Source organism: Coenobita brevimanus, chromosome 97 (assembly GCF_032717465.1).
Source record: "Coenobita brevimanus isolate Jiangsu-jjx chromosome 97, ASM3271746v2, whole genome shotgun sequence".
NCBI classification, from domain to species: Eukaryota; Metazoa; Arthropoda; class Malacostraca; order Decapoda; family Coenobitidae; genus Coenobita; species Coenobita brevimanus.
The window spans coordinates 45865322-45891737 of record NC_137050.1 but is presented as its reverse complement, the minus strand read 5'-3'; the positions used below and the strand labels follow the sequence as shown (position 1 = coordinate 45891737).

The 26416-nt window shown below is 39.0% G+C and overlaps 1 protein-coding gene across 1 annotated transcript in view; it reads left to right on the top strand.

Moving 5' to 3' along the window:
* The window catches only part of LOC145413687 (uncharacterized), a 247632-nt gene that overhangs the window by 84622 nt on the left and 136594 nt on the right, over nucleotides 1–26416 (top strand). The window contains exons 4-6 of the mRNA XM_080283342.1: nucleotides 7953–8063; nucleotides 10491–10607; nucleotides 18962–19078. Coding sequence (XP_080139468.1) covers nucleotides 7953–8063; nucleotides 10491–10607; nucleotides 18962–19078 — 345 coding nt within the window. The remainder of the gene's footprint in view (nucleotides 1–7952; nucleotides 8064–10490; nucleotides 10608–18961; nucleotides 19079–26416) is intronic.

The following is a 26416-nucleotide window of genomic DNA, read 5'->3' as shown; positions in this document are numbered from 1 at the left end:
TTTGTCTGTCAACTTGTACCTTTCCTTCTTGCTGGAAGTTTGCTCTCATTCAGCCAGTCCCAAAGAAGAGTGATCACTCCCAACCCTCCAACTATCGTCCAATTGCTTTAACATCCTGTATTTCAAAAGTTTTCGAGTCAATTCTCAATAGAAAAATTTTAAGGCATCTTTCCTATCACAACCTTCTTTCCGATCGTCAGTATGGGTTCCGTCAGGGGCGCTCCACTGGCGATCTTCTCACCTACCTTTCAGACTCCTGATCATCCTCCTTTCGGGACTTTGACGAAAGCTTTGCCATTGCACTTGACATCTCAAAGGCTTTCGATCGAGTCTGGCATAAATCTTTAATTTCTAAACTGCCCTCTTACGGTTTCTATCCTTCTATCTGTGCCTTCATTGCTAGCTTCCTTTCTGGTCGTTTTATAGCCACTGTTGTAGATGTCCACCGTTCTTCTCCTAGATCTATCAATAGTGGTGTTCGTCAGGGCTCTGTCCTATCACCAACTCTCTTCCTTTTATTCATCAATGACCTTCTAAGCTGTACATCTAACCCTATCCACTCATATGCTGATGACTCCACCCTTCACCTTTCCATTCGGTTCCCGCAACGCCCATCTCAGCAGTTACTTCAACAAACAAGGGATGAGGCTATGGCACACCTAATGTCTGACTTGGCTCGTGTCCCTCACTGGGGTAAAAATAATCTTGTAGTTTTTAATGCATCTAAGACTCAGTTCTTACACCTATCAACCCGACAAAATCTTCCACAGGTATACCCACTAATGTTTAATAATATTCAGCTTAATCCTGCATCATCCTTGAACATGCTTGGGGTTTCATTTACTCGGGACTTATCTTGGAAAGATCATATTACATCTCTTGTAAAATCTGCTTCCAAGAGATTGGGTGTGCTAAGCCGACTCCGCTCTTTCTTTACCCCTGCACAATTGTTGACTCTATACAGGGGTTTTATCCGCCCCTGTGTGGAGTACAAGTCTCATGTGTGGGGAGGCTCCCCACATATAGCTCTTCTCAATAGGGTGGAGTCAAAGGCTTTTCGTCTCATTAACTCTCCTCCTCTTATTGATTCCCCTCAACCTCTGTCTCTTCGCCGCACTGTTGCATCTTTATCTCTTTTCTATCGCTACTTTAATGGTCACTGCTCCTCTGAACTGTCTGCATGCATTCCTCCACCTCTACGACGGGCACGTAGCACCCGTCTAGCAGCAAACTCTCATCCCTTTTCTGTCCAACTCTCTAATGCAAGAGTTAACCGTTACTCCCAGTCCTTCATTTATGCAACAAGTCAACTCTGGAACTGTCTCCCTCTGTCTGTATTTCCTGCTGCCTATGATCTACAATCTTTCAAACGCAGTGTGTCCAGGCATCTCGAAATGAACGGATCTTGAATTTGGCTCTGTCTTGTAGTTTGTTTTTCTCTTAGAGGGAACTGTTATTACGGGCTCATGGCCTTTGGTTCCTTGTTCCTCGCATAAAAGAAAAAGTACCTTGGTTAAGAAAAGCATATCATCGTATGTTATATCTGTTTATGTAGGATGAACAAGGAAACGAGGGTGCAAAACATCCTGTGTATATAGGTCTCTCTACAAGAAGAAATCCAAGTTGCGACATGCACTCGATCGTAAATATGTATGAGAATCCCACTCATGGCTTGCTATTGCCAAAGTCATCCAGTGTCTGTGAAGAGAAACAGCTTCTTTCACAACCAGCTAAAGAATCATATTTCCTATTTATTATCAATCATCAGAGACACACAAGGTCACAACTTGTCCTACACAATACATCAGCGCAATACTGGCGGGCGGAATCAGGATTCAAATCCCGAGTGTGCCCCTTGTCTTAGAAACCGTTGATAATACACTCGGATTTACATTGTGTAAGAAAACATCATTTTAAAAATTGATTTGTCCAAGCGAGAGCGAGGACGACTTACTTCAGCTGAAATCCAGTTAAGAGTATTAAGAAATGTTCAAGTTGGGATGTAAAAATGTATCGCTTACCATTTGGGATCTCTGTAGGCTACTATAGTACAGGTTTGGGAATCTAAAAAAAAATGTTTCGGTCATCATTTGGGGAGATCTCTGTAGGCTGCTGTAGTACAGGCTGGAGTGTAAAAAGTATCCCTCACCATTTGTGGAGATCTCTGTAGGTTACTGTAGTACAGGCTGGAGAGTAGAAGAGTATCCCTTACCTTTTGGGGAAGTCTCTTTATGCTATTACATTATATATAGGATATATACTGCTCACCCTTGTGGAATGGATGTGGAGAGATTGCGCTAAAACAAGTAGACAAAATTCAGAACAAAGCTGTTGGAATTACTAATAACCCATCTATTATAAATAAACTACCTCCCCTACAAGTAAGAAGGAATGTTGCCTCCCTCGCATTATTTTACAGATAATGTCATGACAAATGCTCAAACGAAGTTGGGTCCATTGTGCCACCTCTTCATGCCTTCCCTTGTGCTACATGGGCATCTGGTAGCACTCATGACTGGAATGTCACACAGCCATATTGCAAAACTTCTGCCTATCAGATTTCTTTAATTCCCCGAACTGCATCTTCATGAAACTCGCTTCCTCGAAGTTTCTTCCCCTTAAATTTCAACCTACAGCTGAGTCCAACTGTTACTGATACTTTACGAATGGAGGGCGCCACTAATCTGATGAATGGATTATTATTTTTATTCATTTGTTTTTCGTTCCTCTCTTCTGTTATGAAAAAAAGGTTGGAGTGTAAAAAAGTATCCATCACCTCTGTGGGCTACTATCGCCATTTGAGGAGACCTCTAACAGCATTAAGGTGTGAAATATTACTAATATGTGTCAAAATTTTCACCGTACGTGCTCGGACAAGTTCCACATCTTCAGTGTGGATTTCTGTTTCATAATACAGTCACCCCATCAGCAGCCGGTATGAAGCATGAAGTCAGGCTAAGTAAGCACGAATATGTAACTATGATAGAGCTGTCATCATGTTTCAAGTGGTAAACTTAATCTTTGAACAAAACAGCGACACAACTTTTGTCTTTGATTGCACATACATAAATCAACTATGCAGACATGAAACATCTTAGTTTCAGTACAACATTTAGATCAAAGAAAAGAACCCCGTTCTCTGTCCATTGGCGCTGCTGATAGACCATTGTCAGAATTATATTCTGTTGACAATATTCAGCAACTTATCATCTCCATATATTTTTTATGCCCTTCGATTATCATGGATCCCATCTACTCGTTATATGTTTTATACCTTTCACATTCCTTGGCTATCTACTCTATATTTTCCTGTCTCCGGATACATGAAAGGAACACAGAACTATTTGAGACTTTTAGTTAATACACACAGACTAAGCCGGCAAGGAACAAGCGAGGTTGGTCACTCTTGTAATAAATATCTTTATATAGTACCCTACCAATACACTGATACACTCCTGGTAGGTCAAATGAACTAACTGATTGTAGAAACCTTCAAATAGCACACATAAGGAGTCAAGCGAATTTACCTATATAAACTAACAGCACTTAGTTTTAAATCAATGCACACACAGATCCCGAGACGAACACACCACGCATTTTTCCCTTCTCTATATATCCACTCTACCAACTCCGTGTGTCCCTCACCTCATTTCACTCCTTTCTGTGTCCACTCCAGTCTTTGTTTCTCTTCTGCACCATACTTACATTTATTCCAAAAGCTGGACCCTCATTACATCATATACTGTGACTAATCATGTGATGTCCCCTTCTACAGTGCGATCATGACGAGTTCCGGTGTGACAATAACAAATGCATCCCTGCGTCCTATAAATGTGACAGTGACAACGACTGCGGTGACTATAGTGATGAGAGAAACTGCTCAACGGTAAGTTTATTGAAAATAAGGACGGTTTTTGTTATTCTGAAAATCCTATATCCAGGTCAGCAAGAGACTGACTGAAGACCTAAATTTTCCCCATTTACTTACGGGTTGCTACTACTATTATTAGGGCAAACCACATTTTACTACGTGCACTTACATAATTCTTTGATAGGAAGAAGCATGCTTAACAATAATAGTAATATTTGAGAGGCTTCATATTACAGAAGGAAGTTTACTAACCAGTCTGACTTGTAGAGAACTCTTATCTCGAAAAGTATATATGTAATTGGTTATAGAAAATAATTAACCTCCTGTATCACCTTCTGCCTTTATGTCGAATTTATTTACTCTCCATTGCTGATCTGTTTTCACCCACGTAATTATGTCAGTATCAAAACATGTACCTCTCTCTCTCTCTCTCTCTCTCTCTCTCTCTCTCTCTCTCTCTCTCTCTCTCTCTCTCTCTCTGTGTATCCATTTGGGATATAAGCTACGTGAGGTTGACTTCCAAGGTCATTTGAGGTTACCAATAATAGAAAACATATGTGCACAAATAGTGTGTGTTATTCTGCAAAAGTTAAAACAGTAAGTTCCTGGACCTCTTATAATCCCTCTTCAGGAGCGTAAAAGTTACATGGTCTTTCTGGAGTAGAATGAAATATTGAACCAGAACAAATAGGGTTCGAGTGCTCGCCTTTTTGGCCCAGAGACACGACTGGTGTGTTTTTGCAGATACAACTGCCTTATTTTTACGATGAACCTTTTCTTATAGACAAACAGAATCCAAACATTTCAGTTCTGTGGTAACCATGACAAAATACGAGAGCATGCATAGCCCCGTCTCCATCTCCATTTGAAGAGGCAGAGGATCTCTGCTTAGATGGGTTTATTTGATTTAAAATTTTAACAACTGTCGTACTTGAATAAACATTTACATACTGTGCACGTCAAACAAGAATTAGAAAGTAAACTGGAAATTCAGTATTTCTGGTGAAAATGCATTCTTGCTACCAGCTGGTCGAGAAACAGGAAGGACAAACAAGAGATTATTTTCCATATGGAAATGACAATACATATTTCAGTTTGAAGCTTAACAGATTAGAAAAATACCATGAACAGACAGGTAGACAACACCAAGGGGAAACAAACAAGAAGCCAGTGGACTGCTGGTTCTCATTCATACCCCAAACTTCGCCTTGATCTCTCCGATTGTTCTACGTCAAACTAGTCACTTCAAAATTCTAGGAATTCATTTTGCATTGCCTTCATTTATTCTCTCCAAGATGTTTGACGAGTTTCTCACAAATAATGCCTCGAAAAAATATATTAAAAATTAAGTTCTCTCGCCAGTCAATCCAAGTACTTAATACAAGATCATTGCTCCCCTGAGAAATATGCCGTGCCCATCATCAGGCCAAGAGGCCAGTTTTGGAAGCAGTGTTGTTGTGAATGTAATGTACAAGTCATGAGTATACGGGAATCTATTTCTTTATCCCACCTCCACCCTATCTCATTTTCACATCTATTTTTTAATTTTCATTCATACTTACTTTCTTTTCTTCGTATATACTTTATCAATTTCTTGTTACCTCGATTTCACTGATTTTCTTCCGTCTAAATTACCACTGTCCACCGCCACCAATCCCTTTGCCAATATAAATGTAACTGTAACAGTCAACAATTAGCGGGAAACCCCCAGGACCGAACCTTATCCTCGGGGGAATGGGTAACCAGCATCATTATCCATATTGGCAAAGTATGCATGTGGAAGGTGTGTGTATTTTCGGGGTGATAAAATACAGTTCATGTGCACTAGAAATGGTATATTTTGTAGGTAAGATTGTCAAGGTTTTAAACACATACAAATAAATGAAGGGATAAATACCAGCACCCTATGTAAATCCATTCCTTTCTTTGGGCTTGGCGTTTTTTTTTTTTTTTTTTAATAAGAAGACCAGAGTGATTACGAGATGACTGACATCAAATTACTTAATATTCCTTTGTATCCCCTCTAAGCGTTCTTTATCTTTCTCATTTCTTCACTTTTATCTCTTTCCACTTTTTTTTTTTTTTGTATTTTCCCTTAATTCATTGAGTTTCAACATACACTGTGGACATTGTATATTTATCTGCCTATCTATCTTTTAACTCATATCTTTCTGTTTATCTATCAGGCTCTCTCTCTATACATCTATCTATACAGTGTATCTACATATATACATATACATATACACGAGAAAGAATTTCTGTCTGTCCGCTTGTCTGTCTGTCTTCTATGGAAATCGAGGACTATCCATGTGGATCTTTCTCAACAGCTCTATTAGATGTAACCTTTTACGACGAGTTTAATGGTGGATATTACCAATGGTGTATTGGAGCGGCCATAATGGGAGAGGGCAGCGTTTGCAAACTTCCTGTTCTGTTGTTTGCAGATAATGCTGTAGGCTATCTGTCTTTCATTCCTTCATTCTGTACTAGTGCTTCTGCCAACGGTGACTTTATGTTCACTCTTCTGTCTCTCTTTCTGTCATTATTTTCTCTTCCTTCTGCCTGTGGGTGGCTGTACGCTGAGTGACAAGCCAAATGGTTTCATGTACACCAGGAAACCATTTACTACGCTGGGTGGTAACCATATAACCAAATTGGGCGCCTGGTGGTTTAGTGAGTAATTACGGCGCTCCAATCGGATTGAGCTGGTGAAGGTTTATATATCCAAAGGATTGTTAGGGTTTATTGGTCACGCAATGCCACTCAGGGATGAGTGAGACTGGTCACTCTCATCTTCAATGTTAGGACCAACCTGCCTAGCCCCGGCCTCCTACGCTGCTCATGGGGCGATATAGGATTGGATGATGATGATGACTTAAGGAAAGACAAAGGGGAGTTGGAAGGTTTGGCGAAGGAGTTTGGGAGAGTCTGTAAGAAACGGAATCTAATGATGAATGCATTGAAAAGTAAAGTTATGGTCTAAGAGAGAAATGAAGTCACTGAACACACCGTGAGGATGGATGGTGAGGAAATAGAAACTGTGGATGTGTTTAAGCACTTGTGTAGTGTTATGAGTAAGGATGGAAGTTTAGAGGGTGAATTGCTCGAAAAGCTACAAAAGGAAAGAAAGGTTGCTGGTTCTTTGACAGCAGTGATAATAAATAGGGAATCAGGCATGGAAGTAAAGAAGTCGCTGCCTTATAGTACTGTGATGTCAACTCACGTATAGAAGCGAAGCTTGGACATTGTTGAAAGGACAGAAGTCAAGAGGAAGACCAGGGGGAACGAGTTATTTGAGAGGATCATTTGGAGTTACATGAAAAGATAAACAAATTAGCAAGTGAAGGAGCATCGTCGTGTTGATGTGGATGTTATGAAGAGCGTTAGCAGCAATACAATGAGGTGGTTTGGCCATAAAGAGTTGACGGAGAGCGCGAGACTAACGAGGAGAGTGTATGTGAGCGAAGTGGAGGGTGGGAGAGGGAGGGAGAGACCGAGGATGAAATGGAGGGATGGAGTAGACAGGTTTATGAGAGAGGGTGTGTGTGAGTTGGGGTGAGGACAGTGTAATGGCAGGGGACAGGATAACATGACGGCGAATTCTTTGTGGCCACGTCTTATGGGATTAAGGCGTCGGGCTATACATAGGTTCATAGATAGTACTGGCAGACCTGACACCAAAGAGCTGAACTAATTAGAAAAAAAAAAAAAAATCAGTTGAGCGCACTGAAAACCTGGGACTCAATTACCATATAGCTTTTTCTTCTACAACCATGTAGCTATGAGTATTATGAGTCGGATGGCAGGACAGATTGGTGAGGTGGGTGGGCAGGGGTGGTTGATGGGAGTGTAGTGGGAAAACAGGTCTGTGGTAGGAATAAATCCACGGGGAAATAAACCCAAGGAGGAATAAAGGTTCTGTGGGTAAAATGGGAAACCAGGGGATCTTCCACACGGGTTTTGGCCATCCAGGGTACCAGGCAATGCCTGTATGCGCGATCATAGATATTACACGGGGAACGCCGAGTGCCTCTGTTAGTAGTATAAATTTTGACAATTAATATAATGTCGTCACCTACAGTGTGCTGCTGGCCGATTCCATTGTGAAAACAACAAATGCATTCGTTCGGGCTATCAGTGTGACGGTGACAACGACTGCGGTGACAACAGTGATGAAAGGAACTGTACAACGGTGAGTTTTAGTATGTTATGGACGATTAAAGACAATTACTGAACTCTCTTTTGGTGAAATGTAGTAGTTAAAGCAGCAAATAATAAATTTAGTCATAAACTGTTTACTTCTAACATAAAATGTACTTGGCAAAGTTATTACCACATTATGTTTTGGTGAGTTAAGAATATGTAGGAAAGAAGACGATAAAATAATAAAGTTGGATAAACATATTATACCAGCTGATACATAAAGTTTGCTTTTCTCCATCATAGCCTCTCTGTCCACTACAAGGACCGATAACTGCAGTTAGATATACTCGGGTAGTTAGATGTTGTGTTCTGCTTGTAGCCACATTATGAACTTTACCAAATGAATAAAAGCAACGAAGATTTGTTATGAAGGGGAATTCAATGTATTAGGGTTATATGAGGAAAAGAGAAGCAGGAAAAGACTGAGATATCTTAAGCTGATCGAGGAAGATTCATACTGTGGCTGGGAAGGGGACACATTTTTCCACCAGTTAATCTCTCGGTGCATACCCGAGCACCAGTTTGATATACACATGCATGCCTGTCTGTGAGAGAAGGGATGGATACTTACCAGTCATTATGGTAGAACTATGTGCTCGAGTAGGTAGATTGCTGGCTGTGAGAATGGGATGGGTGATTGGACGGATGGGTGAACTGGTGAGGGTAAATGTTGTGGTTGGTTGAGCATGGTGGAGTGGGTATTGGAGGTGGAGTAGGATGGGCAGAATAAGTAAGATGCTGGATGGGTGAAGCGGATGTGGGAGCACGCAGAGCCAAGAGAGTGGGGTGGAATATGGTTGGTCTGTAGGGATAGTTTGGAGGACAGGTGTCTAAGTTGTCTAAGTAGTGTGGAATGAATGGGACGGGAAATCAAGATATGCATGTGCGTGGTCAGGGTGTTTGGGGTGGTTGGGTGGGTGGGTGGTTAGTGGGAAAATAGGGCCAGGGAATGAACTGGGTCTACGGTGGGAAGAGTTCAAGAAGTGAAAATGACTGTGTTCCTGGGAAAACTGGCCCAGACAGCAACATAGGTCCAATGTGCAAATATGTAAGATGTCCAGGGAAGGCTATAGATCCAAGTGCAAATTCGATGTTTTCGAGTGTGAACAAAGATTTATGTACAGGATACTGCCTAATTGAAAAAAAAAAAAAAATACTGTCAAATCAATGTTTATTTTTAGAAGCTGAATGCTTTCTAAAGTGGAGATATACTTTAATTTCTGGTATACTGAGTACTGCATATAATTAAACCAATATGTTTGTCAGTCTGTTTCAAAGCTTTGTTCATTATCCCAACTTTTCGAGCATGGGTTGAATAAGCATAAATTTTGAGAGATTCTTGTAAGCTAAACACGATATGGAGAAATAGCTATAATACAGTCTATATTAATTAAGAGATACACAGTTGCACAAAGAATTTATTAAAAGTCACAACATACTAATGGTTCAAAGACTTGTATAGTAGTTGTAGCTTTTCCTGGCAAAGGAATAATTTCCAGTCTAATACACTAAAAAGCAAACGACAGTTCTTTCCCACTTGTATAAAACAGCAAAAAAATCATTCAAAGCACGAATCATTTTAACATAATTCTTATTGTTCCAGTCCCATTTATTAGTTTCTATACTTAATGAGTAAGCTGTAACTGTTAATATCCAATTCTACTATAACGATGCTAAATTTGTTTCAGATTTAATGTTTCAAACTAATATTTTACCTTTAGAATGCTATATTTCGTATTTCCCCACGGTGAGCACGTAGGTTGGCGGTAGGTGGACGCGCTCACCATCCACTCACGAGATGTAGTGCCGCTTTGGGTGCCTGTCCTTCCTCTATTGTCTTTATTTCCTTCATTTTTTCCTCTTCCTTCAGCCCACAGGTGACTTTAGACTCCCTGTTCTGTTTATCTTTCCTTCATTGTTTCCTCTTTCTTCTGCCTATGGGTGACTTTCCACTGAGTGACAAGTCAAATGGATTCCTGTACACCAGAAAACCATTGACTACTCTGGATGGTAACTATAACACCAAATTATGACGCCTGTTGGTTTAGTGGGTAATTAAGGCGCTCCAATCGGATTGAGCCGGTGCAGGGGTTTATTGCTCAAGTAATACCACTCAGGGATGAGTGAGGCTGGTCACTCTCATCTTAAATGTCAAGGCCAACTTGCCTAGCCCCGGGATGCTACCCTCCTCATGGGCAACACAGGACTGGATGATGGATGGATGGATGTTAAATAGTTTGCGGGTCGTCGTGAAAGAGATATGTGTTTAATATAAAATGAGATGTGCAATTGGTGCTCCTTAGATATGCTTGCAGGGTGGTTCAGACAGGACACTTTTTGAAAGATATGGTATATGAACTATTGGTCAGAGGATAGGCCTGCATACAGTTACGTGTTACATTGTTATCATCCACAGAGAGAATGTGGCGATGACCAGTTTAAGTGTGACAACAACCGATGCGTCAGGGAGTCATACAGGTGTGACGGTGACAACGACTGTGGCGACTACAGTGATGAGGTCAACTGTTCCCAGGTGAGTGCTGCAGAACAGTGAACGTTATGAAAAATTATTGACCACTATTTTATACCAGTCTAGAGGAAAATCAGCAGCTTGCCCTGTCTAGTGGAAAGAGAGTCTAGACATTTCTTCAACAACTAAGAAACATATATCTAAATAGTATACAGTTTTTGATATCCAATATAACTGCTGCAACGAGATAAGAAAAATGTAATCGCGGTACCTTTGTAAGTAAACCATGACGAAGATAAAAGTAGGGACAATATTCCTGTTTTCATACGTGGTAAATCTATGTATATAAAAGAGCCATTTTGTTTGTTTCTCTTTCAATCACAATAAAAACCAAGAGCCAGAGACCCATAAACCCACATATATTCTGAATCAAGGTGACCCAAGTATGGTTTTAGGGGGGTCAAAGTCAGATCTGGGTCATTTGAGGTCACCGGTAGATTGTTCACCATTTTGGCCAGGGCAACACAGGTTAGCAATGCAGCCCAATTCTTGGCAGGGAGACTCACATTACCTCCAGTTCGGACATAGGCTATGTGAGATTGACGCTGACCTCCGAGGTCATTTGAGGTCACTGGTCGGAGGTCATTTGTGGTCACAGGTAATACTAAACAAGTGCGCATAAACACTATGCGTTAGTCTGTGGAAGCTGAAATAGAAGTTCCTGGACCTCTTATAATCCCCCTTCAAAAGCATATGAGGTGCATGATCTTTCTGCAGTATAAAGACTGAACTAGAACAAACAAGATTAGGGTGTTCGCCTTTTTGGCATGGCAATGACGGGCACCCCTGGTAGTCAATTATAAAAGTTTCTGCAGCCACCCAATAAACTGTGCATCCTATATAGACGTTGTACTGACGGAAGTAGTAAGCGTGAAAGTTTCACAACCTGATGTGATTAAAGATAAAGCCTTCGCCTTAGAAACTGTGGCATTGCTAGTGTTCAGGAACATACGGCTACGTCACTGCGCGACAACATGCCGTAGTATCTATTTCACTGAACATGAGAAAATATATATATATATATATATATAACATGAGAAAATATATATATATATATATATATATATATATATATATATATATATATATATATATATATATATATATATATATATATATATATATATATATATATATATATATATATATATATATATATATATATATATATATATATATATATATATATATATATATATGTGTGTGTGTGTGTGTGTGTGTGTGTGTGTGTGTGTGTGTGTGTGTGTCTGTTCGTTGGCCTACAATGCATATATGATCTGGAGCTGATTTATGAACGTGTCATGGGATTACTGGTAAGTTGTTCATGTGTACTGAAGCTCGATGACGTGATAGTCTGTGACCATAATTATCATCCTACAAAGTCCTTCCCAATGGCCAAGTGAAATATTCGAAGCCAAAGTGCATTACAAAAAATCATGACAAAATCTCTAAGTCTGTTCAATACCGGAGTTATCAGCATATGATGTTTCTTCGCTGATCAGAGAGATCATTAGTCCTGTAAATTTATTTTTCTTGCGTGATCATCGGTTCTTTTAAAGCGTTAATTTCCAAATCCATTACAGAGTCAGACGCTGTATTTTACTCTGACATTGTATTATTGACAAAAGATTGGTCGAAATCTATCGTGAGGTTCAGAAGATGTCGCACCCACACCAGTATGACCGACCTAATCAGTATCATGTCCTCATACTGCATCACTCGGAAAAGCTTCGTGGAAATCAGTTGCTGGGTTCAGAAGATACCGCACACATGAGAGTGTTACAAACGCACAGACCTAAGCACTCATGCACGCACGCACACACCCACCCACCCATCCACCGACGGACCGATCACTTAATCCACTGTAAGTGGACGGAAGCATACCGGTAATGATGCCTTGTGGTCTGTTGGGTTAAGGCACTCCAACTGAATGGATCTGTAAGGCTTTTACATGCAAGGAAAATACTGAGGTTATTTCTTTCCTTAACGTCACTCTGGGACGAGTGTGGTTGGGCTCTTTCGCCTTAGGTGTCGGGACTGAAAAGTCTAACACCGATCTCCTACGCTCGTGATGGAGTAAAAAAGCACTGAATGATAAGACGAGCTGACTTTCCGTTCCTTTATTTTTTATTAAGACGTTTCACGTTATCTTCAGCTGTGCCTTCATATCACACGATCCACTGATTCCTGGCTGCCATCTCTCCACCTTACATCTCCCTCTTTCACATACATCTGTAGTCAATCTCTCCATCCCATTCTTCGTCTTCCTCTCCTCCTACCACCATCTCTTTCACGTACTCTCTCCTTGTCATTCATTCATTCCATATTTGTTACATATGGCCAAATCATCTCAGAATGCTTTTACACTCGCTGCTGCTGGTGTGTGTGTGTGTGTGTGTGTGTGTGTGTGTGTGTGTGTGTGTGTGTGTGTGTGTGTGTGTGTGTGTGTGTGTGTGTGTGTGTGTGTGTAAAGAAAGTAACTTCAACACTTTTCATCAAAGTTAACAAAACTTGTCAGAAGGATTGTCATCCAACGAGGAATTCTTATACAGAGAGAGAGAGAGAGAGAGAGAATATCTATATTTGTCTATCTATCTGTCTGTGAATATATATATATATATATATATATATATATATATATATATATATATATATATATATATATATATATATATATATATATATATATATATATATATCAATCAATCAATCAATCAATCAATCATTTCATGTGGCACCCTCGGGGATGCATAGGGCCTCGATGAACTCACACCACCACATCCTATCTTGTGCTAACTCCTCAAGATCTCCCCAACACTCATCTCCAGCTTCCCGTCTCATTGTCCTCACCCACGTCTCTTTTGGCCTTCCTCTACCTCTCCTACCAAGTGCCACCCACCCTGGTGTACCTCGTACTATTCCCTGTCTCCTATACACATGTCCTAGCCACTTCCATCGTGAGAACCTAACATATTCATCGACAGGCTGCACTCCCGTTATTTCTCTAATTCTACTATTTGGTATCCTTTCCCACCACTTAACTCCTAATATTCTTCTAAGTGCTTTGTTTTCAAACACCAAGAATTTATTTTCCATGGTCACTGTGCTGTACCAAGACTCTTGTCCATAAAGTAAGATACTCCTGTATCGTCACCCGTTTGACTGTTCACTGCAGGACTGGCCTATCCCTACCGAAATGGGGATGATACGGCCACTGTATCTCTACCAAGTTGCTTAGGCTGTCTAGTAGAGGTTGTATGTAGGGTGAGAAGTGCGTGTAAGTGTAATTGTTGTGCTGGAGTGGCTTTGGATGTGTGTGTAGTCTGTGAACCAAGTGTAATCGGCCCGCGCAAGCCGACTGGGTGCAAGCAAAATTAAGTATGCGACACTGGTTCAACCACAGCACCCCTTGTGTCCGTCAATGCAGTACGTGGCCAGAAGAACGCTCCCAAAGTTTATTACCCTGGCGGGGAGCGAACCCTCGTTCTTCAGTGTACGAAAACGCACACCTTTATATACTCGTATACTACTCATAGGTTATCAAAAGATCTACGGGAATGTAGACAGTAAAGTCCAGTTGAGTGAAACTGCTTTTTGTCATGTCACTGTATGATAACCAACTGTCCAAACCAAGAAAATGGAAAATCTCAGAGAAAGCAACACTCCTAAATATACTGGAGCCGAGTAAATGATTTTGCCCTGTGACCCTGATTGTAGATAGATTATAATGAAATCAGCTTACCTCATTGTTCCCGAATCATTAACTCTTCTACCTACTGTGGTTCAAAGATTATCAAAACTGAGATGACATGCTCATTGACAATGGCCGTTGACTTTCCTCTGTAAACTTCATTTGTTACTCATTTTTCTCCAATTCGAATCTCTGTATTCTTGTTTTACCTGAACCCTTTCACGACGTTAAGTGTACTTGGATAAAAATGGTTTACATTGACTATACCATGTAATCTTGTCCTTTGAACAATTGTTCTACAAATCAACAGAACAGGTAATCGGGTATCCCTAACTCATCCACCGAGATTAATGCAAATGGGTTCTTAACTTTTTATTTTCCTTATACACAGACAGTCGGAGTCGGACTTTGCCTTTACCATGTGACCTTGACATCTGAATGATTTATCTCAAAATTTAATGTCTTCGTCGTTTCCTGACCCTTAATCTTCCACCAATCATGTTTTTTATCAGATCAAAATTGAGCTAAGTTTTCCTTGTTATCTAAGGATCTGACCTGGCTCTTATACTTTGGTTGTTCTCAAAATCGAGAACGTTGACTCTAACATTATTGTCAATATATACATAATGTTTAATCTAAATTGGGTTAAATCTAAGCTGACCTTGCTCTATAATCTTGACTTTAGACTTATTGTTCAAGAAATCAATAGCTGACTTTATTCCCTTCAAAGGCTCAACCTTTCCACCAAGATCATTATAGATCAAGTAATTTTGTTTACACAAACAAGTGTTGAAGTTTGTTCTTGCCCTGATCCCGTCACCTGTGACTGATTGTTCTTTATACTTACCTTAGTCACGTATTTCCCAGAGAATTGTCGAAACTGGATGAAACCTGTTTTAGCTGAGGTTACTAGGTCACCGTATGATTTAGCTCCGTAGCTTTTATCATTGACCTACTGTTCTAAAATACAACAGGTCTCCACACTGGCTGTCTCTCTACCCTTCCACGAAGTTTCGCAAATTGAATACAAATTGTCTGAGTTGTATTGTTTACACAAATTCAGACAGAAAAAGAAAAATGATATAGGCTATAAACAGACACTGGTCAAAGCATAACATCCGCTCACACTCTGTGAATGTGAGTGCAAGGAAAAGGAGCACTCATGAAGCACAAAACCTACGCATAATCAACTGGTAATAACTGGTATAAAGACGGAAGTTTTTACTTTCTCGTGTGACCTTCATCTTGGAATGATTACACTTGTCCAGATATTTTTAAAAGCTGTCTGCTTCGGAGATAAAATTTGCCGCTTGTTGTGGATTTTATTGTGCCGAATTCAAATATGACAATAAAAGCAGCTGACTGGCTAGTGTTTTTATTATATTTTTTTACTTACTGATTTATTTATGTATTTTTAAATTTACATGTATATACATAATGCCGCCGACAGCACATTGGTAATCATCCATTACAACCCAATGTATTTCCATCTGTTTGTGCTAGGATTATTTTGTTAATGCTAGGATGAAGGAACCAAAGGCCACGAGCCCGCAATAACTGTTCCATCCAAGAGAAAAATAAAATACAAGAGAGAGCCAAATTCAAGATCATGCCATGCATATAAGTCACATAATGTATATCAGAACATATATCTCTTGTTAATCAGCTTCTGAACTTCGCTTATGGGCTTGTCTTTTATATTCATGAACTGGAACATCCCTGGTGACTGTGTTTCAGCGCTGATGGGTTCCATTTGCCATGATACCGTTTCTTAGTTGCTGCAATGGCCTAGTGAAATCGCTCTTGTTACTACAAGCTTGATGGTTTTCCAATCATCCCTTTAGTTTCCACACGGTGCATTGTCAAATAAATCATCTAGAAGAGGTTTACAAATATATGAGGAACAACAAAACACTTTCGTTTATTTTCGCGTGATTTAACTTGGGGAATTTCTCACAAAGATAATTGGAGGCCTCATAGGTTTCGTCTATTGTTTTGATAAAATCCTTCATCAGACCTAGCTTGATCTGCAAGGGTGGACACAAAATATTGCTTGAGTCCACAACTGGTGAATGGTGAATTTTTTTTTTTCTCCCCACCTCCAATGACTGTTGAAGCCATCGATATCTCTTGATGCAGTAAGGCTTTCTTGCCTGACTATCCCATTCACAGAGAAAACAGCCATACTTTGTATATCCACTCTACACACCAAGAAAAATGACAATAACCTTCAAATTACCAGAAAGCTGCCACTGATGTTGGTCATACTTTATACACCAAAGAAGCTGTGTCATGTCATAAGTTTTTTTCATATGTACTGCATGACCAGCAGCAAAGGATGGCAGAACATCGCCAATTTGCACGAAAGCAGGTTTAAAACTTTTTATGAATTCCTGAAAAGTCTCCATTCACGTGGATTATTAACGATGATGAGTTCTTCCATCTGAGTATAAATGCTATTGCAGGCTACAAGATCACCTTCCATGAAGAAGAACTGGACTAGATTAGTTTCATGGTCACGGAACATGGAAATTCGAACATCACTTGCCAGGAAATTCCATTGTTGTAGTCTGGAGTCCAAGAACTCTACCTTACTCATGGGCAGTTCCAAACCCCTCACAAGATCATTAAGTCCACCTTGTGTTGGAAATATGGTTCAGTGGAAAGAGGATGGGTCAAAATCTGGGTCAATTGACCTTGATGGTTCAGAACTAGATGTTTTGTAGTTCATCTCTTCCTCATCTGATTCAAAAGAGAAGAATTCTAGTGCTTTAGGAACAGGCAGACCATCTCCTTTGGGTACTGGGTAAATAGCTGCTGGAATGTTTAGATAGTGTAGAGATCATTTTTTCTTCTTTGACAAACCACCCCAGACGGGGGACACCATACAAAAGTTCCAATTGCTGTTATGATCTATTGGCTCTCTCCAAATCATTGGTAGAGTAAACGTCATAGATTTCCTTTTCTTGATTAATCACTGCGGAGGTTTTGTTGCACAAGTGTTGCAGAAGATATGTGGAGCCCAGCTCTTGTGTTGATCTTCAGTTTTGCAGCCAAAATACAGTTGGTAGGCATTCCTAACCACAGCATTAATACTGAAATTTTGTGACGCAATTGTCATATCGCACACAAAAACTAGTGTAGCAGGAATTATCTGTCTTGCTCGCACAAATACGAGGTATCACTGTTAACTTTGGCTGGACAGAAATATGTCCTTTTGCAAAATAAAACTATTATAATACAAGTGAGAAGGATACCATTTGATTTTCATGTTTATATATTGCAAAATGTTCAGTGATGTAACCTGAGTAATGATTGCATCACCACTGACGTCTCAGAATGATGCATGAGACAAAAAAAATTCAGATTGCACCATGCATTACTTTGGCAAAGAAGACGAAACTTTCCAGATTCGGCAAAATATATTGTTTATACATTCAGTCAAATATTTCCCCGTGTTTGGATCATTTCTGATTTGAAATAAAAACCAAGTTCAGTTATTATTTAACCAGTAAAATGTCATTGTCGGCGAGGAACCAGCGGGGTAATTTAAACACATACAGATTGAATGTAAAGTCTTATCTGTAGGAAAATATCTTGATGTGAGAATCACACAGTTTTTTTGCGATGCCTTTGCTAACACAGAGCAGACGAGAGAGCATGCCAACTCAACGGGGCACATAAAGGCAACATATAATAAATAAATACCTAAATAAATAATAAAAGATTACCAAACCCGCTTCAACAAAACCTACCTTCACACACTCTAACACTTGCAATGAAGAAATACCCACAAACTCAATTCACGCGCAGGGCAATACAAACCCTCAATCAGAATAACGTTTTACAAGCCTCCCCTCCAGACATGTTAAGGTGAGTATTTGCAATGATGCTCATGATGCAAACTATTTGGACAAAAAAAATCACAGGCGAGGAAGGTTATCCCTCACTCAGTATTCCTTCAGATATGCAGTAATAACTGATGAGAAAATTGAAGGAATAATATCATAAATTGAAAACTTTTCAGTAATTTTATAGATTGCAAAATTTTCAGAAATTATTAAGAAAAAACAAAAATACTATGATCCGCTGTATCTTTGACGTATGGTTTCAGAAACAAGCAAAGAATATTGACGCAAACAATGTCATCTATCAGGTGGAATGGAAATGCAGAACACACATTCTAAAAAAATTAAGCTGCATTAATAGCTATATCACTAACTACTGTTTTGTGACACCTTATTTTATTGTCTTATTTAATCAGCATTGCATTTTTTTTACCAATGAACTTCACGTCATTATATTTGTTCACATTTTTACTGTGTATTATCACTAATGACTAGAGCTTGGTTATCCGTATAGCAGTTTTCAAAGAAACTTGCGTCATAGCGAAGTTACGCAACAATTTCCTACCTCAGCTGATTAGGTTCTCATTAATTAATTCGTGCCAAGGTAAAAAAAATGAAACTAATTTCAGTTAAATTATCTCTAGAGCATCGTAGATCAGACATATGATCGACGTAAAGCTAAAAGTGGTACTGATGGTCTGTAAAAATGTTTGTAGTTGGATTAATAATGTTTTGTCTTTGAAAGATACATTGTATGAAACTACTGTACAAAATGCATGGGAGTGTGTATTCAGGTGTTACCATATTACCATCCGCAGAGACAGTGTGCCGACTACCAGTTCAAGTGTAACAACACCCGATGCATAAGGGAGTCATACAGGTGTGACGGTGACAACGACTGTGGCGACAACAGTGATGAGATCAGTTGTCCCCAGGTGAGGGATACGACAAAACTCTTAAGCTTTCCACCAACTTTGGCCTAAATCAGGTCAAAAAACAGTATATTCTCTTTGGATTCTGATTCTTCCGTCTGCCTTCTACCTTTGACTGTTTTCAACCTCGAATCTTTATTCAAGCTTGTAGTATCTTGAAGTCTTCGACAAAGCTTGGTCTAAATCAGACCAAAACTGTTTAAGCTGACCCTGCCATGTGACTTTTACCTGTCATTTACCATTGTTAAAAAATAAAAAATAAATAATGGGTGAACCATACCCCTTCCATGCATTTCCGTCAGATCAGACCAAAAAAGTATTAGTGCTTTTATTCATTTACAGTCACATTGCTCTGACCTTTGACTGAATGTTCTTAAAATCGACTCCATTTTTCCTTGCCACACTTTGAAGCATTCCACAAAGTTTGATCGTAAAAGAATAAAAATCATTTAAGTTGACGTTACCATGAGACCTTGACCTTTAACCTTTTGTTCTCAGATTATATTAATATTTAACCTTTCCCCAAAACGGTTAGATTTTTTTCCCTCATGCAGACAAGAATGTCAGATTTCGACCTTGCCACAGGACTTTGACTTTTCGTTGTCCACAAAATTTAAACTCTTCGTACATGCCATGGTCTCAACTTTTCCCTCAATCATCGGGTAAATTGGACTAAAACTCTGAAGGTTGGCAGTGTTGAGAATAATTTGGCATAGATTACTAACCCTGACCTTTGACTTTTATTTCATAAAAACAGGTCAACCGCCTCCATACTACCCAAACTCTCCATCACTTTTATTAAATCAGAAAAGGACTTACACACACACACACACACACACACACACACACACTTAGTACTGCACACGTAGTACTTTAGTAAAGCAAATTTGGAAAGAAAAGAATAAAGGCAGAAAGCAGGATGATGATTTCTACCAAGAACTGGTTGAAATGGAGACTTACAATAAACCGGTGGAACGAGTAAACAGACTAGAGATGGCGTTTCAGAATAAGATTGATGAAATAAAGAAACAGATGCACTTGCAAAAGGAAGAAATAGAAAAATTAGGAAAGCGGGACAACAAGAAAGACACAACAACAGATGAGCTGACAGTAGAAGTGGGTTCACTTAGGAGGAAAATTAGTGAAATAGCAAGTACAGTAGTCAACCACGAAAGTATTATGGAAGAGTTAAAAAATGATAGAGACAATTAGGCAAGTAAGCAATCTGATAGATCAGAGCAGTGATATTGAGAAGATAACACAGGTGAATGAAGCTGTGCAAAGCTAGAAAAATTATGTGGAAACCACTTATACTGAAATGGTGACAGTAAAAAAAGACTTGGAAACAAGGGTGGAAGAGAAAAACATTACAAGGAAGTGAAAAGAATATTCCAGAACAATCCTAAATTAGTCAGGGATTCAGCAGATATCAACAAATCTATAGTGATCACTGGTAGAGAAGTGGAAGAAGTAAGAAACAAGATCTCGAGAGACAAAAAGGAGATGACAAATGTAATGAGCATATTGAAGGAAGTATCAAAGAAAATCTGTAGTAAAGACATAGAGGAACATAAAAGGTTAGGGAAATGTAAGAAAAACAAGTCAATGCCCCTAAAGGTAACCTCCCAGAGTGTAAACACTGTGGAGGAGATACTAAAAAATGCAAGGAATCTTATGGAAAAAGAGGAGTTCAAAAATGTATGGATAAAAAGATGCCTAACACAAGAGGAACTGGAATTACTGAAAGAGAAGAGGGAGGAAGCAAAAACAAAACATGAGGGAAGATCAGAGGAGGAGATGAATACATTTTTTTTTTCAAAGTAATTGGATTGCAGGTACGAAAGTGGTACATAAACAGGAGTGAAGAAGAAGGAGGAAGGTAGTAGAACCAAGTCATGACAAGTATATAAATAAGATGATTAAGTTGATGTACTCAAATGTGGATGGATTGGTATCAAAATTATTAGAGATGAATGATTATGTTAAGAGAAAATGAACCACATATAAAATGCCTAACTGAAACAAAATTAACACCAAGGCTATCAAATGACATCCTAAACTTAGAGGAATACAATATATGGAGAAGAGATAAGAACTTAAAAAAAGAAGGAGGATTTATAATATTAACAGAAAAATCTAAAAGTCAAAGAAATAGAACTAGATATACTCTCACAAGTAGAACTGATTGCAGTTGAAATCAATACATCTGAAGCCAATTTGTACATGCCACCCAGATCAAACACATGGGAATGGGCGAATATGAGGATCTGGCAGAGAGTACAATTCAGAGTTTAAGGGCATTACTTCAGAGAATGGAAGAGAAATCGGAAAGAATTATACTAACTGAAGATTTTAATACAAATATATATTGGAATATTCTAGATATAATAAACCAAGAAAGCTGTTGGGACCAAAAGCTCCTGGATCTTGTGCAGGAGTTTTTCCTAACGCAACATGTAAGAGAAAGCACCAGAAAAAGAGGATTCGATGTACCCTCAATGCTAGATCTTACATTTACTAGGCAAGAAAACGATATTGACAGTTTAATATATCACCCTCCATTCGGCAAAAGCGACCATGCAGTATTAAATTGCAACTTCAGGATTGCATACGACATAGTTAACAGCAATGAAAGTTACAAAAAGACCCTAAACTATAAAAAGGGAAACTATCATGACCTAAAAAAGTATGTCTTAGAAATTGACTGGGAAAAGGACCTTAGAGGACAAGATTTAAATGCTATATATAAAAAATTCTGTGAACGTTATGAAACAGGAGTCCAGAAGTACATTCCACAGCACAAAGAAGCATAAAAGAAAATAAAGAAATGGTTCAATACCGAATGTAAAAAATCAAAAGAAAAAAAGAGATGTGGAACAGATACAGAAGACACAATGGTCAAAGGGCATATAACAACTATAAACAGGCAAGAAAATCATACAAGAATAAGGAGGGAAGCCCAAAAACAGTTTGAGGAGGATATCATAAATAAAAGTAGTGATCAACCAAGAAATACAGGAGTTAACTAAATTAGACAAAGGAAAAGCAAATGGTCCTGATGAAATTTCATATTGGGTGCTACATGAATGTGCAAAGGAGTTAGGTAAACTATTATCTTTAATTTTCAAGAAATCCTTGAGACAAGGTAAACTACCTGATATTTGGAAGAAAGCAAACATTGTTCCCTTATTCAAGAAAGGAATAGACAAAATCCACTCAACTACCGACCAGTAATACTAAGCAGTGTTGTAAGCAAGGTATTAGAAAAGCTGATAAGAAAAGCTTGGGTAAATCGTCTAGATGAACACAATATGAAAACAGAAACACAGTTTGGTTTCAGAAAATGATAATCATGTGTTACTAATCTGTTGAGATACTATGACAGAGTAACAGACATATTATAGAAAAGAGAAGGATGGGTGGACAGTATCTATTTAGATTTCAAGAAAGCATTTGACTGAGTACCGCACCAAAGGCTTTTATGGAAACTGTACCATCCAGGAGGAATCCGAGGCAAACTGTATTATTGGACGCAAGATTTTCTCAGAAAAAGAGAAATGAGAACAGTACTAAGGAGACATTACTCATCATGGAGAGAAGTGACTAGCAGAGTTCCACAGGGGTCAGTGCTGGCACGGATCATGTTTTTAATGTATATAAATGATATAGACAGCAACAATGGAAATGAAAGCTATCTAAATATGTTTGCTGATGATGCAAAAATACGAAGGAGAAGTACTAACACAGACTCTTGTAAAGAGCTACAAGAAGAAATAAATAAACTTCATGAATGGAATAATACATGGCAAATGGAATTCAATGTGGATAAATGCCATGTAATCAAGTTTGGTAAAAGTGGAAAAAGACGTGATTGCGATTATAACATAGGAAATAAAACCCTACACACATCAGAAAGAGAGAAGGATCTAGGTGTGATTATCAGTAACAGACTATCTCCGGTTGACCACATCAGTAAGAAGGTACGGAACATGTGTACACTGCTTGCAAGTATGAGAATAGCGTTCACATTTGTACATAAATGAAGACATGCTAAGAAAGATAATAACATCTTTCATCAGACCAATCCTGGAGTATGCATCAGTAGTCTGGAGTCCTCATCTCAAAAAAACACATAGATAAGATTGAAAAAGTACAAAGGGCCGCTACAGGATGGGTACCAAGCTTAAGGGATCTAAGCTACGAAGAAAGACTAAAAAAACTGAATCTACCAACACTACAGGAGAGAAGAAAAAGAGATGACATGATTATGCTATATAAATGCATATCAAGGAAGGAGAAAATAGACATAAATGATTACATAACCTATGGGGATGCATCAGCAAGAGGACACTGCAAAAAAAATGCATAAAATGAGAAACGATAAAGACGTAAGGAAATTTAGTTTCCAAAATAGAGCAACTGATCAATGGAATGCACTAGCGAATGAAATAGTGTGTGCCAAAGCAATTCACAAATTTAAGGATATGTACGATAAAAATGGTATATGACACGGGACAGTACGACCCTGACTCATTCCTGTAAAGATACAATTAGGTAAGAACACACACACACACACACACACACAAACTGAAAACAATACCAGCTTCGGTATCACGTCTGGTAAATACTACTACTACTACTACTACTACTACTACTGCTGCTGCTGCTGCTGCTGCTGCTAAATCTATTATGAAGCGCGTTTCCCTGCATAATGAGCGAGTGAGCTTTTGAAATTCTTTTTCCCCATATTCTCAGCTAACCATACAAGAGTTACCCTTGACATGAGATTTTTGGATTTTTCATTTTTTTTTTTTTTCCATCGTGTATCGGAAACAAAAATTCATCTTAAAACACATCAAATCTTTCATGTTAACCCCCTCGCTCTTACATAAGTTTTTAAGTTTCCGCGGGTGTGACAATCTCCCCCCCCCCCACGCGGCCGCGCGCTCCAATAATGTGTATTCTCGGCTTATTTTCACCACCCAAAAATATTTATTTTCCCATCATAGCCACATATGGTACTCGCCGATGTTTGTTCTACACGATAAGCAAAAAAAAAAAAAAAAAAAAAAGAAGTTAGGAAGCTGAGAATAAATATTCGTGAAGCCGATTTCACTTCCCAACATCATAAGTCGAATGTTTACAAATCAATCTCTACATGTTATACCATCAATCGAAAGAGAATTTTATTAGCTTTTGAATGCCGGGTGTCTCAGTTTGATACGAGGTATGGTCTTCGAGTAATAAGCGATAAAGTAAAAACTCTGGTTCGACAGAGTACAACTTTTATAATCGGTGAGATTTTGTGGAGAATTTTCAGTGAGAGCAATAGGTTTTTATTTCATTGTCCAATGCAGAATTTCATTGGCTTTCATATAAGACAAGTACGGTAATCCTAGGCCTTATGGTTCTCGAGAAAATTGCAATAAGCTATGGTGTATTTTGCCTTGCGCTGAACTGCCAGCAGCCGCGCTGACTTACAGTATTTTCCCTTAGCGCGCGAACATGTTTTATGCTTGCTAGCTACGGTTTCTTCGATTTTATACAAACAACTATCTTATATAATTACTTCTTTTTAGTTTTTAGTCCTCTTGGAACCACACATGAACATAAAACCTGTTGCTAGCAACAGAAACAGAACTTATTTCCTTGTCATTTGTGTTGAGGTAAATAACAACATATATGTATATGTAAATATTCTGACAGAAACACAGTCCATTTCACCAAAAGATATATATATATATATATATATATATATATATATATATATATATATATATATATATGCAATTGTTCCTTACGAGGACGTGCATCACTTTTTCACTTTCTTTTCACATAAAACATAGCCCAGTTTATCAATACATAGGAAACACAGTACATTTCACCAAAAGACATATACGTGACACTTACCTGTCCCATAAGGTGTAGCAGAGAAGACACTGCAGTGTTTATGATATTTTCACAATACACATAATAAAATCCGTCATTTTATGAAACATTCATTATATTTTCACCACAACAGTTCCTGATCGTGCTTTGTATGTCACATCTGCGATACCTAAGGTTTCGCAGACGATATTTTTTGATGATCATGTGGTGAAGTGTTTACATTCATCCACACAAGCATACGATAAACCTACCAATAACACTCATGCTTTATTTCACACAGAAAGTATACGGAATAAATATAACAATACGATAAAGTAAATATTCCTATAAAAACCTACTGTATTTACTCACAACGGCTTGCCCTGGCTGTAATGCGAAACTGACTCCTGCCCTAGCCATTATTTCATCACGTACACTCATTGCACTATACTCCTATCTATTGCACAATAACACTATCCACCATATATCAGCATAAAACAAGGACTTCATCCACACCTTGGAAAATATTCTGTTCTTGACAAAGCGGTGTTGTCAAGCGGTTTCCTGCCTCCCTCAGCTAAGCTAAACGTTTCACCATGTCTTTCCTCACTCGCTGTTGCACACTACATTCACCTGCATCACTATCACTGTTTTTCAAATGTTGAATACTCACATTCGGTGCAGAGAAGAGGCAGCATAGTTGATGGGAAACGCCGATAAACAGGGTAGCCTTACCAATATCTTCGTTGGGCCAACGGTAGAATAACGGGCATGATTGATTCACCAAAACCTAATTCTCTATTACAAACACAAAATCTAATCACAATAGTGCCCAAAAACGACACACAAGCACTACTGATACAGTGAAATATGACGCAAGTCCCGGGACGGGGTAGAGAGAGTAAAATTTAAATCCCCAGCCGCGCGCTACCTTCCTGCCTGACAGCTGACATGTTACTAATCATCTCGCCCGTGCTGCCGCGCGTCTCGAGCCATGAGGTTGCCTAGTCATTACTTTTGGCGAGAGGCACGGGAACTAGGACGCTTCCAAAAATGACACAGATCGGCCGAAAACTTTTACTTTGACGTGAGTTTTTGTGATTTGAGGACGTAAAATGCGTCATTGCAGATAGTCACGGAAAGGCCCAAAAGACTCGCTACGCATCATCGATGACGAGAGGGTTAACTGTCTGACGTCTCTGCTGACAAAAACGAAGCCTCAGAATGACTAAAACTGCAAAAACGAATCACATGTGAATAATAGGGATTTACACAGTTTTAACGCAGCTGAAACCGAATGCTGCGGATGTCACTAATTGCACTTCACAGTTGAGCCTTGTGCGGTGTGATGCGGTGAGGATCTGTTCCTTCTCCCCTTTGGGGCCAAGATGCGAATGAATGTGTTTGAATGGATGAGTAATGGGGAGTGTGTCGTCCTGTCTCGGTGACCTCCCTTTCCTTCGGGGAAGCAGC